Source organism: Salarias fasciatus, chromosome 22, assembly GCF_902148845.1.
Source record: "Salarias fasciatus chromosome 22, fSalaFa1.1, whole genome shotgun sequence".
In the NCBI taxonomy this organism is placed as follows: Eukaryota; Metazoa; Chordata; class Actinopteri; order Blenniiformes; family Blenniidae; genus Salarias; species Salarias fasciatus.
Genome location: NC_043765.1, coordinates 1,699,875 through 1,717,966, shown reverse-complemented (window position 1 = coordinate 1,717,966; position 18,092 = coordinate 1,699,875). Strand labels below are relative to the sequence as shown.

Sequence of the window (18,092 nt, the reverse complement as noted above, 5' to 3'; positions counted from 1 at the left end):
GGCGTTCTGCTGCATTGTTTACTTTTGTTGTGCTCTGTCGCACTGATGATGTCATCAACGTGGGACACCATCAGCGTGGGAAAACGCAGCGAAGCAGCTCGCCAGCAGGCGGTGAGACCCGGGTCTGCAGGCGGTGGGGAAAGGAGTATAAAAGGCGATTGTTAGCGGGTCAAAAACATAAGTCGACACGCTAGCTGCAGTGGAAACGGGGTATTGCTCTCTGAGCGTTTCCGTCCCGGTCGTGTCCGGCAGCCATGCTAGATGCAGGTCTCAAATAAAGGCAGCAGCAGATTCAGTCTCTTCCAGCTGCTCAGAATAAAATCTGTTCACACATCAAAGCTTCAGTCATCAATATTACACGCCCCAGCAGCCAAGCAGGGCAAGGGGAAAAAGAAAAAAGAATACTGGATTTTAGAGCCTCATCAAAAATGTTAGATACCTTCCCCAGCTGGCATGTTGAAGAAGGAGTCCTGGAGAGTCCTGTTGGCTCGTGGGACTTCAGAAGCAGCTGCCAGGAACCGGCAGGACCAGAGAACTGCAGTCTGGTCTGGAGGAGTTCAGGAGGCCGTGGAGGGGGACTACCGGTCGGCCTCAAAGAAATTCTGGCAAACCGTCCGGCGCCTCAGGAGGGGACAGCAGGTCTTCACCAACACTGTTTATAGTGGAGGAGGAGCTGCTGTCCTCCACGGGGGACATTATAGGACGGTGGAGGAAAGACTTCCAGGACCTCCTCAGTCCCATCGCCACGTCTTCCTGGAGGAAGCAGAGGCTGAGGTCTCAGAGGTGGATTCATCCATCACCCAGGCTGAGGTCACCGAGGTGGTTGGTCAGCTCCTCGGTCTCAAGGCACTGGGGGTGGACGAGATTCACCCTGAGTACCTTAAGTCTCTGGATGTTCAGGACTGTCTTGGTTGACACGTCTCTGCAACATCGCGTGGCGGTCGGGGATGGAACCTCTGAAATGGCAGATTGGGGTGGTGGTCCCCCTTTTTAAGGAGGGGGACCAGAGGATGTTCTCCAACTATAGGGGGATCACACTCCTCAGCCTCCCTGGGAAAGTCTACTCCAGGGTTTTGTAGAGGAGGATTCGACCGATAGTGGAATCTCAGATTCAGGAGGAACAATGCGGTTTTCGTCCTGGTTGCAAGACACTGGACCAGCTCTAGACCCTCCATAGTGGCTCGAGGGTTTGTGGGAGTTTGCCCAACCAGTCCACATGTGTTGTGTAGACTTGGAGAAGGTGTTCAACAGCGTCCCTTGTGGTGTCTTGTGGGGGGTGCTCCGGGAATACGGAGTCCGGGGCCCCTTGATAAGGGCCGTCCGGTCTCTGTATGACCGGAGTAGGAGTCTGGTCCGCATTGCCAGCAGTAAGTCGGACCTGTTCCCGGTGCATGTTGGACTCCGGCAGGGCTGCCCTTTGTCACTGGTTCTGTTGATAATCTTCATGGACAGAATTTCTAGGTGCAGCCAGGAGCTGGAGGGGGTCCGTTTCGGGGACCACAGGATTTCATTTCTGCTTTTTGCAGATGGTGTTGTCCTGATGGCTCCATCGAACCTGGACCTACAGCATGCACTAGGATGGTTCGCAGCCGAGTGTGAAGCGACAGGGATGAGGATCAGCACCTCCAAATCCGAGGCCATGGTTCTAAACCACAAGAAGGTGGCCTACCCCCTCCAGGTTGAGAGACTCTGGCCCAAGAGGAGGAGTTTCAGTATCTTGGGGTCTTGTTCACAGTGGGGGATGGATGGAGGTGAGATTGACAGGTGGATCGGTGCAGCGGCTGCAGTGATGCAGTCGTATCGGTCCGTTGTGGTGAAGAAGGAGCTGAGCCGAAAGGCGAAGCTCTCGATTTACTGGTAAATCTATGTTCTCACCCTCATCTATGGTCATGAGCTTTGGGTCATGACCGAAAGGACAAGATCCTGGATACAAGCGGCTGAAATGAGTTTCCTCCGTAGGGTGTCTGGACTCCCTTAGAGACAGGGGGAGGAGCTACATCACCAGGGAGGAGCTGGGAGTAGAGCCGCTACTCCTCCACATCGAGAGGAGCAGCTGAGGAGGCTCAGCACCTCTTTAGGATGCGATGCCTCCTGGACGCCTTCCTGGGAAGGTGTTCCGGGCATGTCCCACTGGGAGGAGACCCCGGGGAAGACCTAGGACACGCTGGGGAGACTATGTCTCTCAGCTGGCCTGGAAACGCGTTGGGATCCTTCGGAAGAGCTGGAGAAAGAGTCTGGGGACAGGAGTTCTGGAGACAGGAAGTCTGGGCATTCCTACTGCTGCCCCTGCAGCCCGGTCCTGGATAAGCGGTGGAAAATGGATGGATGGATGGATGGATGGATGGATGGGATAGTGATGGATTGTTTCTGTATCATCCCCATTTCTCTATGTCCGTAGGACTTGGATAGAAATGCTTTCTCGTTTAGTCCACATTGTTGAATGATGTGACACCCAGACCTCGTTTCTCCTGCTGTACAACAGGAACTGTCAGTACATTTTAAACCTTGTGTCAAGTTAAAAAAAAAAAAAAAAAAAAAAATTGGTGATGCTGTCACAGTGCTTGTGGGCGTGTCCTCATGCTGCAGCCAACAGAAGTAATTAGTTGAATTTTCTGGCCCCGCCCCCCTTTGTACCATATAAGGCCATAGAACGGCGTGAGAAGCATGGAGCTCAGTTCTGATGCAGTTGATCGGTTCTCGATAAGGAGCCACAACGCCGACATGAGTTTGGATTTGTGCTTTTTATTGTTTAGAACCGTCGGTTCATCAAACACGAAGGTTCTCTTCCTCTCAGACTCGCTAACTGATTCAGATTACATGCTCTGGATGGAAGATGGTTAAATGAGCGTCATTGGTTAAGAAATTAACTCCACACCGACCCGAACGTGTTAAATAGACCAGGTCCAGCTTCCTCCCACTGCTCCAGTCCAGAGGTTCCTCTGCAGAACCACACACTTTCTACCTGTTAGTGACAAAAATTAGACTTCCGGGTCCGATTCCCAGGCCCGTCTTCACACCGGGGACGTCGGGGATGGACAAGGAGACGGCTGAGGGGACAGTTAGCGGTTAGTTATGGTTAAGTAGCTGGAACGGGTCCAGGTCCGGGTCCGGGTTCGGGTCCGGTCCTTCCTGCTCGCTTGTTCTGGATAGTCCAGGTTATTCCTGTGGAAATCTTCCAAATGAACCATGACAGTGACTACAAGGTGTGTCCTCTTGTCCCGCTCGTCAGGCGATGCGCCGTCCGTCCGTCCGGCAAGCACGCTGGCGGTGAAAATGCGGGGCTTCTACGGCGGTGTGCGTCCATCTCTGGGCGCCTAGTCGTCGCCCTCGAAGGTGTGCAGGTAGGTCTTGAGGCCCAGCGCGGTGGTGTAGGTGAGGTTGGTGGACCTGAAGAGGTCCAGGCCCGTCAGGATCTCCACGTCTCGGACCCGGGCCGTGTGCAGCTTCAGCAGGTCCTCCACCCACAGGGACTCGTCCTCGCCGCTCTGCAGACACACGGACAGACACCGGTTAGCGCCGGACACTGGGGGTCACCTGATGTCCAACTGACCACCACCGACCGACTGACGACACCCGACCAGTCGGCCCAAAACCACCGACACCACTGACCAACCGACGTCGACAGGCAGAGGCTGACGTGCCAACAACTATCAACACTGACCGACCAAAACACACTGACCGAGCAATACCGGCCAACTGACCCTGACCGGCTCACACCGACACCGACCAACATCAACTGACAGACAACAACTGACAGGTCGATCCAAACCACCGACACCACTGATCAACCGACGCCAACCGACTGGCAGAGGTTGACGTACCCACGCCTACACCAACACCGACCGACCAAAAGACACCGACTGATGACAACTGACCCTGACCGGCTCACACCGACACTGAGTGACCTGGTAACACCAGCTGACTCTGACCAACACCGACTGACTGACAACAACTGACTGGTCAATCCAAAACCACCAACACCACTGATGCCAACGCCGACCAAATGACAGAGGCTGAAGTACCAACACCGACTGACCGACACCGGCTGAACAATCGGCTTAAAACAACCAACACAAGTGATCAACTGACATCCACTGACTGACTGAGAGAGGTTGATGTACTAACACCAGTCAACACCGACGGACTGACTGACACCGACCAACAACAGTCAACCCTCATCAACAGCCAACTGGCCGAGACTGACTGACCCTGAGCGACTGACCCTGAGCGACTGACTGAAACTGATTGACCGACCTACACCAAATGACCGGCACCAACTGACCGAGGCCAGCTGACTGACGGACTGACACCGACCCACACCGACTGTCCAGCTTACCAACAACGACTGACTGACTGACTGACCGACTGACTGACACCAGCCAACAGCAGCCGGCCCTCGCTGATATGCAACAACGCTTTGTTTTCAGGTTCTCAGGAACGCAGTGTGAAGGGCGCTGCTTGGTCTGAAGTCTCTTGGTCTAGACGGTTCCCCCGAGAACCAACATGTCTTCACCTCATAACCAACGTCTGCTGGTCTGGTGAGATATGGCTGTAGGACCTGACCTGGCCGGAAGTCGTGTCAGAGTTGGGCTGGATTCTCCTGGAGCAGCAGCCTCACTCTCAGTCAGCTGATCTGCACTTCCTCTGCAGTCCTGAATGAATCCTCCTGGTGCAGCATCACCTCCACTCGTCATCTTTGGCTGTGATTCACCAAAAACTCCACAACCGCCGGCCAACAGCGGACTGACAGCAAGACCAGCTGACCAACCGATATCAAGCAACCTCCACACAGCTGGCAGGTGCTCCGTCTGCTGGGTGACCTCAGAGTGACCCGGGTTCCGGGTCGTCTTCAGTCGGTGGAACAGGAACATTCAGACCATCACGAACATCAACATGCCAAGAACATAAACACATGGGAGATTAGAGCGATGAGGAGGCGGAGATTACAGCTGGAACACACACACACACGCACACGCACACACACGCGCACACACACACACACACTCGGTGCTCTGATGGATGAGAGGCTTTAATCAGGTAAACAAACTGTTATAGAATCAGTTCCAGGAGAACCGCGGCGCCGCTGACGTACTCCGCCATTATTTAAAGTTTCCAGGCTGTTCAGAGCCGGTTTAATGAGGGCCTGTCACGACTCACCCCAGAGAGAGCAACACACAGCAAGGAAACACTCCGTCCTGGACCGTCTCCCCCCGAAGGAACCTCTTTACTAGAACCGCATCAGACACCGCCTCATTTACCAGAACAAGGCTGGAGCAGGACTCTACAGGATCCAGGATCCAGGCTGACCCCTGACCCTGGAGCAGGACTCAGGGTTTCTGTGGTTCTACAGGATCCAGGCTGACCTCTGACCCTGGAGCAGGACTCCGGTTTCTGTGGTTTTACAGGACTTCCAGAGGAGCACATGGTCCTGGGGACAGGCCCGTAAAGCCATAAACCCCCCACTCCCCCTGCCAGGTCGGAGGACTCGTGGGGTCATGTGATCTTCAGGGTCGGGGGGTTATGTGATCTTCAGGGCCAGTGGGGTCATGTGATCTCCAGGGTTCGGAGTGACGTGACGCCGTTCTGTGGAAAATCTCGGCAGAGACCAGAGGACAGGACACAGGAAGTGAAGAAGCGTCGCCCAGCTGGAAACAACAGACCTTCACTGGTTTGTCCTGTTTCCATGACAACGGCGCTCAGAGTCACCGTCACGCTGGAAGCATCGATACTGCACATGCTCAGTAGGCGACCAATCAGAACCGTGTCTGTCCTGGTCCCAGTCCTGGTCCTGGTCCTGGTCCTGGTTCTGGTTGCATGTGCACAGTGTGTTGTTCTCTGCAGCAGGTGTGTTTGGCTTCATTTAAAAAAAATCAACAGCACCAACTAGTGGAACAACAGCAGAACTGCGTGGTTTCCAGAGTTTCCCATTGGACCCTGTAATAAAACCTTCATGGAGACGACGCCTCGGCCCAAACAGGCGGGGACGGGGGACACAGTCCACACAGGACATCAGTGTTTCTGTCCCCAGAACGCCATCAGATTTAGAAGTGAGGATGTGAGGAATGGAACAGGGTCTAGTTTCAGACACTGGAGGCTGCTTGTCTGAGCTGAAGCGTCTGGTAGCATCTGGCAGCGTCTCGTCGTGTCTGGTAGCATCAGGTAGCATCAGGTAGCGTGTGGTAGCAGCTGGTAGCAGCTGTTAGCGGGTTTTAGCATCTGGTAGCAGCTTTTAGCATCTGGTAGCAGCTTTTAGCGTCTGGTAACGTCTCGTCATGTCTGTTAGCAGCTGGTAGCATCAAGTAACGTCTGGTGGCAGCTTTTAGCAGCTTTTAGCATGTGGTAGTGTCTAGTCGTGTTTGGTAGCAGCTGCTAGTGTCTGGTACCGCCAGGTAGCGTCTGGTAGCGTCTTGCAGCAGATTTTAGCATCTAGTAGCAGCTGGTAGATTCTGGTAGCATCTGGTAGCAGCTGTTAGCATCTGGTAGCAGCTGCTAGTGTCTGATAGCAGCCAGCAGCATCTGGTAGCGTCTGGTTGTGTCTGGCAGCAGCTGGTAGTATCAGGCAGTATCAGGCAGCAACTGGTAGCAGCTGTTAGCGGCTTTTACATCTGGTAGCAGCCTTTAGCGTCTGGTAGCGTCTCGTCATGTCTGGTAGCAGCTGGTAGCATCTGATAGCAGCTTTTAATGTCTGCTACCCTCTGGTAGCATCTCATAGCGTCTGGCAGTGGTAGCTTTTAGCATCTGATAGCATCTGGTAGCAGCTGGTAGCTGCTGGAAGCATCTCGTAGCATCTGTTAGTGGTAGCTTTTAGCATCTAATAGCAGCTGTTAGCAGCTTTAAGCATCTGGTAGCACCTGGTAGCCTCTGGTAGCATCTAGTCATGTCTGGTAGCAGCTGGTAGCATTTGATAGCAGATGGTAGCGTCTGGTAACATCTGGTTGCAGCTTTTAGCATGTGGTAGCATCTAGTCGTGTCTGGTAGCAACTGGTAACATCTGGTAGCGTCTGGCAGCAACTTTTAGCATCTGGTAGCAGCTGCTAGTGTCTGGTATCAGCTGGCAGCACCTTTTAGTGTCTGGTAGCATCTGGAAGTGTCTGGTAGCATCTGGTAGCATCTGGTAGCATCTGGTAGTGTCTGGTCATGTGTAGTCATGTCTGGCAGTATCAGGCAGTATCAGGCAGCAGCTGGAGCGCCGCCGCCCCCTGCTGGACTCTCACTCACATTGCAGGCCTCGCTGTTGTCGGCCCGGTGCGGCAGCAGGAAGGAGAAGACCGTCGGTGCTCCGTCACAGTCCTCCACCGTCTGGTTCCGGTCCCGGCAGCTGCTCACCACCGTGAAGAAGTGGGTCGGCACCGGGGGGGCGTCGCCCGCCAGCCTGCACACAGCGGCGGTCAGGGGGTCAGTAGGTCAGTCCATAAGCCCGGACCATTACCGGGGACGGGGCTGGGGCCGGGACCGGGACCGGGGCCTTGACGGGACCGTAGATGTCTGGGGGTGCCGTCGGGGACTCACTCTTTCATCCGGTGGGCGGAGTCTCGCAGCCGTCGTGGTCCAGGTCGAACACCGGGCCGCTGAGCACATTGACGCCGTTGTTCTGCTCCGCGATCGTCTCAGCAGCGTCCCCTGCAGGTAGCTCCACACCTCCTGCACACACACACACACACACACACACACACACTGGCTGATGGCTCCTGTCTTCATGACACCCCCCCCCCCCCCCCCCGGACCTCAGAAAACTCACGCTTGAAGGCCGGGTACATCGGCACGGTGTTGGTGATGAGGGACGCCTCCTGTCTGGACTCCAGAGATGAGGACAGCTCTGTCAACAGGAGGACGGGGTCCGGCGGACCCGGGTCAGTGCGGGGGCCGGCCGGTCTGGACCCTGATGTGGTCTACAGTACCTGGCGGAACAGGAAGCCGTAGTCCAGCTGGCGGTTCTGACTGTAGCCGCTGCAGCTCTGGCTGTGAGCAGGAGACACTCGCTCTGTCCGCCCGGAGACACTGGACACTCGGAGACACTTCGGGGACCAGATCAGGGTCCTGCAGTAGACAACATGGAGGAGCTTCAGATCTGAGGAGGTCTGGCAGGTGTCTCTGCAGGTGTCTCTGTCTCTGCAGGTTATTGTTTATTGTTTATTGTTTATTGTTGTTTAGGGATCCCCATTAGCTTCCACCATGGTGGTTGCTAGTCTTCCTGGGGTCCCAATTAAAAACATTAACAGAAAATTACAGTTAAAAAAAAAAGTGAAAACAAAAGTTTACAAAGACATTTCTCGACGTACATATATTGACAAGTCTTTAGCCCAACTCAGTCAGCGTGTCACTCACCAGAGACCCAACAGATTTTTTAAATGCTTGTAACTTAGAATCTCTAATTCTATGAGGGAGTTTGTTCCATAGCTGAGAAGCCCTGTATAAAGATGACTTCTGCAAAAAACAGGTTCTGGGGCGGTCAACAACCATGTCTCCTCCAGAGGCGCTTCGTGTGGGATGAACACAGGTCTGATTTACAAACGTCACTCTCTGAAATAAAATGTCAGGTTCTTTAGATATAATGATCTTCTTCAACAGCATTAACAACGTATAAGGTGTCTCTGCAGGTGTCTCTGTCTCTACAGGTGTCTCTGCAGGTGTCCCTGTCTCTACCTGTCTCTGCAGGGTGTAGGACGTCCACAGGGGCATGTGCAGGTCCCGGCTGTAGCCGCTGATGAAGTCGGTTTGCAGCAGGAGGCCGTACTGGCTGATGAACATGACGGCCGGGCCGGCCGAACGGCAGGTGTGTGTGATCTGAAACACAGCGGCTCGCCGTCAACGGGACGTGGTCATCGGTACGAGTCCCCCGTGCCGACGGCGGACTCGGCGGTGGAACCTACTGAAAGCGTGGTCTTCGTCCGCCGCGGCGCCGAACGCCTCCACCTCCTCCTCCAGCTTCTCCTCCAGCGTGTTCTGGAACAGGAAGTCCGTCACCGTGTGTGTGTATGTGTGTGTGTGTGTGTGTGTGTGTGTGTGCGCTCCCCACACTCACCCTCATCGTGGCAGCTGCGCCCAGGTCAGAGGTCACGGTGATGTCGGGGTCGGGCAACGGTGCCGTGACCTCCTGCGGCATGCTGGGAAGGAACGGCGGATCTCTGAGGACGTCGTTCAGCGCTGCCGTGAGTCCCGTTGTTAGGAGCCGGGGGTCAACCCAGGAGGGTCTGTGGAGGGGTGGGTGGGGGGGGTGGGGGGGGGGGTGGGGGGGGGGGGGGGGGTGGAAGAACACTCCGTCTGATCTTCATCCCTCGTTGTTTTAACTGTAACCAGCTGGTTTAACTTCAGCTCCTCTGAAGTCACCAGGAATCGAACCGAATCCCAAACTCACCGGGTCAACACTGAGCGCACGCACACACACACACACACACACACACACACACTGGGTCTCACCACACATCACGTTGTACAGCTCAATGTTCTCGAACTCGGGCACCATCGTCCGGAACTTGAAGCTCGGCCCGTGACCCAGAAAGATGGTCTGCAGAGGAAGAACAGGGTTCAGGGCTCAGTGCTGCCACCCCCAGCCAGTGGTGGAGGGCGGTACTGCAGCCTGAACAGCAGTCTGGACCGGAGAACAGATCTGATCCACAGACCAGTCCCAGGATAAGGAAATACGTCAGATAACAGAACTCCTCCTCATAAACTGGCGGTTTTCTAGTTGTTGACCACATTTCAATACATCACAACGTTCGAATGAAACATTTTCAAGCTCAAACTTTTGGTGTTAGGATGAGTTAGCTACACGTTTAGCATTAGCTGGTGGCTCCATGTTTAGCATTGTCGTTAAAGCTAGCATGCTAGCATCCGAGCCGTACCCTCATGCTGGTGATCTTGTTGTCAAAGCCGTGGTCGCCGAAGAAGCCGCATCGAGTTCTCAGCTTTTCTGGCATTTTTCTGAAACGGACAAATTTCTTACAAATCAAATCAGATCAGATCAGATCAGATCAGATCAGATCAGATCAGATTAGATCAGTCGTTTCTATCACCGTTCATATCAAAAGAACAACACAAAAGTGTGTGTGAGCATCATGGGAAACTCCACCAGTGGGGTTGTCCACACTGGGAGAAGTCATGAGCCAAGACTACTGGGGCACCGGCACCTGCCCCCACTCCCCCAGACCAGCCCCCAGACCAGGGCCCAAGGTGTGGAGCCCCCCCCAAGCCAGCCAGGACAGGAGGACCTGCCGACAGGCCCCCCCCACAGTGAGACTGCTTCCGTCAGGAGGCAGCTCCAGACCACAGCTCAGTCAGAGACTCGGGACTCTGGAGGACCGGGTCGTGGACCAGGTCATGTACCAGGTCGTTTACCGGGTTGTGGACCAGGTTTTGGACGGGGTTGTGGACCGGGTTGTGGACCAGGTCGTGTACCAGGTCGTGGACCGGGTTGTGGACCGTGTTTTGGACCGGATCTTGGACCGGGTTGTGTACCAGGTTGTGGACCAGGTGGTGGACCGGTTTGTGGACTGGCTCAGACCCTCGATGTTCCACATGCTGTTTTGAAAGCTCCGGGGAAGCTCCGAGGAGCTGAGGGTGTCTGCGGCCCGGGGAGCGTCCCGGTTGCTATGGTTACCTGGCGACGTGCCACTTCCTCTCCATCAGCAGGTGCACGTCCTCGATGCGCCGGTTGTTGGCGTAGTGAAGCCTTTTGGGTAAATGTTGCTTCAGGTACGGCTTGAAGTGCTGAGTCGGCATTTTACACTGAAAGAACCAGAGAGATGAAGGAGCTTCGCCCCCCCGCCCCCCACTCCCACCACCCCCACCCCCGTCACATTCAGTCTTTACTCACCGTCAGATTTGCCACCACCACTTTTGGATCATCTGAAAAAGGGACGAGTGAAAGCAGCTGGTTTGGAAAGCAGACGGTCGGGGGGTGGGGGGTGGGGGGGGGGTGCTGGTCGTTGGACTCACATGTGGTGGACTTGGGGTCGCGGGGTCGAATCCTGCCCAGCGAGCCGGGGATCAACTGGATCTCGTCGATGTTGAGCGGGTAGGAGCTGAGGAACTCCGTCCTGTCGCAGTGAGCCTCCTCCATCCCTGAGAACATCCAACACATCCAACCTCATCCGCCTGCGTCACGCCACCACACACACCCAACACACACACCCCACACACACACCCACACACACACACCCAACACACATCCAACACACACACCCAACACCCACACACCACACCCAACACACACATCCAACACACACACCCAACACACACACCCAACACACATCCAACACCACACACCCCACACACACACCCAACACACACACCCAACACACACATCCAACACACACTCCAACACACACACCCAACACACATCCAACACACACACCCCACACACACACCCAACACACAACCCAACACAACACCCCACACACACACCAACACACAAACCCAAACACACATCCAACACACACACCCAACACACACATCCACACACATCCAACACACACACCCCACACACACCCAACACACAAACCCAACACACACACACCCAACACACATCCAACACACACACCCAACACACACATCCAACACACACACCCAACACACATCCAACACACACACCCAACACACATCCAACACACACACCCCACACACACACCCCAACACACACATCCAACACACACACCCAACACACACACCCAACACACACACCCAATACACACTTCCAACACACACATCCGACACACACACCCAACACACACATCCAACACACACACCCAACACACACCCCAACACACACCCAACACACATCCAACACACACACTCCACACACACACCCAACACACATCCAACACACACACCCAACACACACATCCAACACACACACCCAACACACATCCAACACACACACCCAACACACATCCACACACACACCCAACACACACACCCAACACACATCCAACACACACACCCAACACACACTCCCAACACACACATCCAACACACACCCAACACACATCCAACACACACACCCAACACACACATCCAACACACACTCCCAACACACACACCCAACACACACTCCAACACACACACCCAACACACATCCAATACACACACCCCACACACACACCCAACACACACCCCAATACACACTTCCACACACACATCCGACACACACCCAACACACACATCCAACACACACACCCAACACACACACCCAACACACACCCAACACACACACCCAACACACACATCCAACACACACTCCCAACATACACACCCAACACACATCCAACACACACACCCCACACACACACCCAACACACACACCCAATACACACTTCCAACACACACATCCGACACACACCCCACACACACACCCAACACACATATCCAACACACACATCCAACACGCCTCATCCGTCTCAAACTTCAATATTTCAAGCTATTCTGAGAAGATGTGAGCATTCTGAAAATATTTAAAAGACAAAAACACCAAACACCTGATGAGCAGATGGATGGATGAATGGATGGATGGATGACAGATGGATGTTGGATAAATGGTGGATAGATGACGTATGGATGTTGGATGGATGACTAAAGGATGACAGATGGATGGATGACAGTTGGATGTTGGATGGATGACAGTTAGATGTTGGATGGAGGATGGATGGATGACGGATTGATGTTGGATGGCTGGTGGATGGATGACAGTTGGATGTTGGATGGATGACAGACGGATGACAGATGGATGAATGACGAATGGATGACAGAATGGATGTTGGGACGGATGACAGTTGGATGTTGGATGGATGACAGTTGGATGACAGTTGGATGTTGGATGGATGGAGGATGGACGGACTGACAGTTGAATGTTGGATGGATATTGGATGTTGGATGGATGGTGGATGGATGACAGTTGGATGTTTGGATGGCTGGTGGATGGATGACAGTTGGACTGACAGATGGATGAATGACAAATGGATGACAGATGGATGTTGGACGGATGACAGTGGATGACAGTTGAATGTTGGATGGATGTTGGATGTTGGATGGATGTTGGATGGAGCATGCCCTCAGCCCCTGGTTCTTTGGGGAATCGTACCGTGGTCCCCCACGATGAGCACGTTGACGCAGCGGTGCAGGTTCTGCTGTTTCAGGCCGTTCATCAGGTGACCGATGATGTTGTCGATCTCCCTCAGCGGGTTGTCCAGCTGCGGACCAGACGGCGGTGAACCGGGGGAACCGGAGGAACCGCGGCCCGGGGGAACGCCGGCAGGCCGGCGTCGTACTCACCTCGCTGCTCAGCGGACCCAGGCGGTGGCCGAAGGTGTCAGGCTGCTCGGAGTGGACGGCGTAGACGTACGGCCTGAGAGCAGACGGGAAACGGAGGACGTCCACTCATCCTGTCTCACAGCCCGTCTCCTCACCGGTCCAGAACGGTTCTGGCGGACCCCCTCAGCTCCAGTACTACAGTGACTTCCTGTGTGGTGCGGCGGCGGTGGTGAGACGCACCTCGTGTCGTCGGGGAGCTGCAGCCAGCGCAGGATGGTCAGAATCCGCCTCTCCAGAGGAATCACCCTGGAACCAGATCAGACCGGTTTCAAGACCAGCAGGGAAACGTTTCAAAGACCACAGCTGGTCCAGCGCCCCCCTTCTGCTGTATTATCATTGCATCATCACCAACCACCAAGCACCAACCAAACCACCAACCAAACAGCCAGCCAAACCACCAAGTACCAACCGAACCGCCTATCAACACAAGTACCAACCGAACCGTCAACCAAACCACCAAGCACCAACCGAACCGCCTATCAACCCAAGCATCAACCGAACCGTCAACCAAACCACCATGCACCAACCGAACCGCCTATTAACCCAAGCACCAACTGAACCGCCAACCGAACCACCAGTCAAACCTTAGACCAACCAAACTGCCAGCTAAACCAAGTACCAACCGAACCGCCAACCAAACCGCCAGCCAAACCACTAACCGAACCACCAACCGAACCGCCAGCCAGACTACCAGTAAAACCACCAACCCAACCAGACTGGAACCATCGTGTCACACAGCGGTCGCCTCAGGCTTCGGCCCTCATGGTAAACAAACAGTCTGACCCGGTGCCACGGCAGCCAACTCGCCAGGGAAAGGCGACGGCCATAGACGACCTCTGTCTGTCCTCCAAAATTCGTGCTTGCACTCGGCGGCACATCGCTAAGGCTGCGTCGCGGCGCTCTGGATCCGGTCTGCGTCTGTTCTGCGTCTGGTGGAAAATGGTCCGACTTTTCTGGTTTGTAGCGTCCGCCGTCTGGAAACGAGTCTGTGGATCGATGGCATTGAGTTTCTGCGAGCCGTGACGGTGAGTAAACGGCGAGGAACGTCTCGGTGTTCAGAAGCTTCAGACCGTCTCGCTCTCTGACCCATCGGCTGCTTCTCCTTACCGACTCAAGACACCATCTAGTGGTGCAAAGCAGTAATGCGGGAGGAAGCGGCCAGCGACTTTTTCATTGATGTCAGACCAGGAAGTGATTTCCTGAACCACTCAGCGCAGCACGCTGCTGCAGCTGTCCGGGAATCGAACCGGGACACCCCGAGATCAGAACCCAAGCCTCCTTCTAAGAAGGTGAAGACTGAAACCCTCTCAGGTTTGGTGTGAAGCGGATCCTGCCAGTCTCTGTGTTTCCTGGACCACCATCGCCGAGTTTGGACCAAACTTACTTTGAATCACCGTGATTGGCGTTTCTGAACAACGATTTGTAAAAAACAGATGATCGGCACGCTTAAAGCTTCCGGAGCGTTCCAGGAGTAACGGCAGTACCAGGGCCAGAAGAAGGTTCCGGCCTTCACTCCCTGCTTCTCTGCCGTGATCCAGATCTGCAACACAGAGAGAGGAGAGCTTCAGCACGGTTTCCACGGCAACGCTTCACTGAAAACCCTCCAGGAAGGTTTTAAAAACTGGAAACGCTGCAGTTCTTCTGTTCGTCCACTAGATGGTGATGGAACCCCACACACACACACACACACACACACACACACACACACACACACACACACACACACACACACCACACACCACACACACACACACACACCCCGGCGGTCCGGGACTCACCGGCTGCCCGCCCCACCAGCGGTGGTTGAGCTTCTCTCGGGTGCGTAGGCTGAACGTGGCGTTGAACACCGGGTCATGCATGGTGTTTCCCACAATGCCGTGGGACTCCGGGTACAGCCCCTGCAGAGGGGGGAGGGAGGGAGGGAGACCCCGTCAGTCCTGGGCCTGAGCCGGACCGTGGTGCATGATGGGACTCTGAGGCGGGTCGCTCACCGTGGCCAGGGTGTAGAGGTTGGGGAAGGTCTTCGTCGGGTAAACGGGCCGCATGTACGGCGCCGACGTTCCACACGTCCCTGAGAGGAAGAACCTGAGACATTAGACATCTGGACTGAGACGCAGAGATCCAGGACAGAACGGGACGGAACGGGACGGAACAGGACGGAACAGGACGGAACGGGATGGACGTACTGAGCTTGTGGATGTTGGGGATGACGGCTTTGCCCTTCTTCAGGTACGACGCTCTGAATCCGTCCACGGAGACCATGATGAGGGGGGGACGGACGAAGCTGGGGACGGAGCACAGCACAACCGTTCTGTCTCACTCTGAGGGACACCTGCATCCCTGTCCTACAGTCTGGGTGTTTCTGGACATGCAAGACCCTGGACAGAAGGGTCCAAACACCTCCAGGGGTCCTGGGTTCTGAACCCGTCCCGGGTCCTGGGGGTCTGGACCCCTGCCAGGGTCCTGGGGGTTCCGAACCCCTCCCGGGTCCTGGGGGTCTGACCCCCTTCCGGGGTCCTGAGGGGTCACCCAGTCCCGGGTCCAGTCTCAGAGACCAGTCTCACACCCTGCAGGACATTCCGCCGTTGGATCTCCTCACAGTCGCCTTGAATCCACGGAGTGTCGCCTGAGAGAAGACCAGATCCAGGATCAGCCACAACATTATGACCAGAACCAGCCATAACATTATGACCAGGAACCAGTGAAGGTCTTGATATCGCCGGGATATTCTGGCCCAGTTTCACCTAAACTGAGCCAGAATCTCTCTAATCCAGCAGACTGAAGACTTCCTGCTCAGCAGATGTCAGGATCAGTCAGAGAACCCGTGACCCAGGTGGTCCAATCCAGCACCGTGACAGAGAGGTGGACCTGGACCACCCGGGTCCAGCACTGCAACAGAGAGCTGGACTGGACCTGGACCACCTGTCAGCTCTCGTCAGTTCTGCTTCGTTTTGGATCCAGGTTGCTTTTTCTCTCTGTATCCAGCCTCAGCTCGGGGCTTTCGCTCGCTAACCACAGCCGAGCCGCGTCACGGCTCGGGTCGGAAATCCACCGGCTGGAGGGTCGGAGAGAAACCCAGATGGAGGGGAGCTCTGCTGGCACTGCCTGGCGGCCGGGAGGGGGGAGCCGCCAGCCGCCAGGGGGAAACACCGCGACCGGCTAGGAGCTAGCACCGCTAGCTGGGACAAAACACCATGAATGGCTGGGGAGAAAACGCCGCTACCCAGGAGAAAACAGCGTGAGCGGCCGGGGGAAAGCACCGTTTGCGGCGGCCCGGCGGCGCTTCCCTCCTGAACCCTCCAGCCTGTGAATCCCCGAAGAGAGCCAGGATCCTGCTAGCAGGCGGCACGGTGCGGCGGCGGATGTTCCGGTGTTGCTTGGGATTCTGGTCAAATGCAGAAACACTGTAAATTTATTATTGACAAGTAATGACTCTGAAACACCATGGAAGCAGTTCACAGCAGAACATCACATTTTCACACAACGCCACAGTCCTGGGCTCTGCCCCTTGTCGCTCTCTGGCCCGCCCTCTCGCTGTCTTTTTTTTTATCTCTGGCTCCAAAATTCCAACATGTCAGCCTCCGAGGAGCCTCATTGGATGATAACAGAAACAACGGGTGACTTTATGAATGGTTGCCACTTGGTTTCAATGGAGACAGAGCCCTCTAGTGGTCATAGAGTGCCACTGCCACAGAAAAAGATCACTGATCTCTGAGGTCATGTAACGGGACTTCTCGCTTGTGGGTGAGAAGTCCTGGTTACACCAGTAGAGAGCTTTGTAAACGCTGACACCCGCAGTGGTGAACGCTTGAGAGGAGCTTTGTCAGGGTTCCAGAGCTTCAGACACATTTCAGGTTGACTCTGGATGAGATGGACGCTTCCAGAGACATCTGACGGATTCTCTAACTGAACCAGCCTGAGGTGAGAACTGTGTGGAGGCGTGGTCTTAATGTTGTGGCTGACGTGGTCCTACCTTTGCAGAGGGACTTGTAGTTGGAGCAGCAGTCTCCTCGGTCCAGGCAGTCCTCAGAGCAGTGGCAGGCGTGGTCCGGGTTCCGGTCCTCACCACAGCGGTCCGGGGACACTCGAACCCTCCCTCTGGGACGGGGGCACATTCACCATTTCATCAGCTCACCACTTCATCACTTCATCAGCTAACCACCTCATTAGCTCACCACTTCATCACTTCATCAGCTAACCACCTCATTAGCTCATCACTTCATCACTCATTAGTTCATCACTTCATTACATGATGTAGCCAGAGGAGGAAGTGAGGAGGAAGTGAGGAGGAGGAGGAAGCGAGGTGGAAGTGAGGAGGAAGTGAGGAGGTGGGGTGGAGGAGGAAGTGAGGAGGAGGAGGAAGCGAGGTGGAAGTGAGAGGAAGTGGGGTGGAGGAGGAATAGAGGAGGAGGAAGCGAGCCACACCCACCTGTCTTCAGGCAGTGCTCGTCGAAGTCGGAGCAGCAGCTGTAGTAGGTTTTACACAGATTATCACACCTGCATCCGGGAGGATCGGCCACCTCCAGCTCGAAGCACCGGCCCTGGCAGGAGCCGGCCGAGCTGATCCACTCCGACACCACTGCAGGGACAGCCGGGGTCAGGGTCAGGGTCAAGGGCAGAGGGGAGAGGGTGAGCAGATCCACTCCTCTCACACCCACATGGAACTTTAATCCACACAAGACAAGCTGCAGGAAACATTTCAGTCAGTACTGATCACATTTGTCCTGGGCGACAGGGAGACACTCACTTCTGTCCATCATTCCGCTTATCCATCCATCATCCATCCA

At 55.1% G+C, this 18,092-nt stretch overlaps 1 protein-coding gene across 1 annotated transcript; it reads right to left on the bottom strand.

The window, feature by feature from the left end:
* Positions 1–2,772: 2,772 nt before the first annotated feature.
* LOC115409721 (ectonucleotide pyrophosphatase/phosphodiesterase family member 2) lies at positions 2,773–18,062 on the bottom strand. The gene is given in 31 exon segments (XM_075410476.1): positions 2,773–3,485; positions 7,219–7,372; positions 7,510–7,537; positions 7,540–7,602; positions 7,605–7,638; positions 7,725–7,819; positions 7,901–7,982; positions 7,984–8,037; positions 8,644–8,757; positions 8,759–8,784; positions 8,871–8,931; positions 9,023–9,142; positions 9,144–9,191; positions 9,404–9,505; positions 9,843–9,921; positions 10,598–10,725; positions 10,814–10,845; positions 10,936–11,061; positions 13,076–13,184; positions 13,267–13,339; positions 13,486–13,551; positions 14,790–14,845; positions 15,084–15,203; positions 15,297–15,376; positions 15,492–15,589; positions 15,872–15,890; positions 15,893–15,931; positions 17,279–17,386; positions 17,389–17,403; positions 17,735–17,884; positions 18,053–18,062. Coding segments are annotated over 31 exon segments (2,460 nt in total). The 3' UTR covers positions 2,773–3,314.
* Positions 18,063–18,092: the final 30 nt, after the last annotated feature.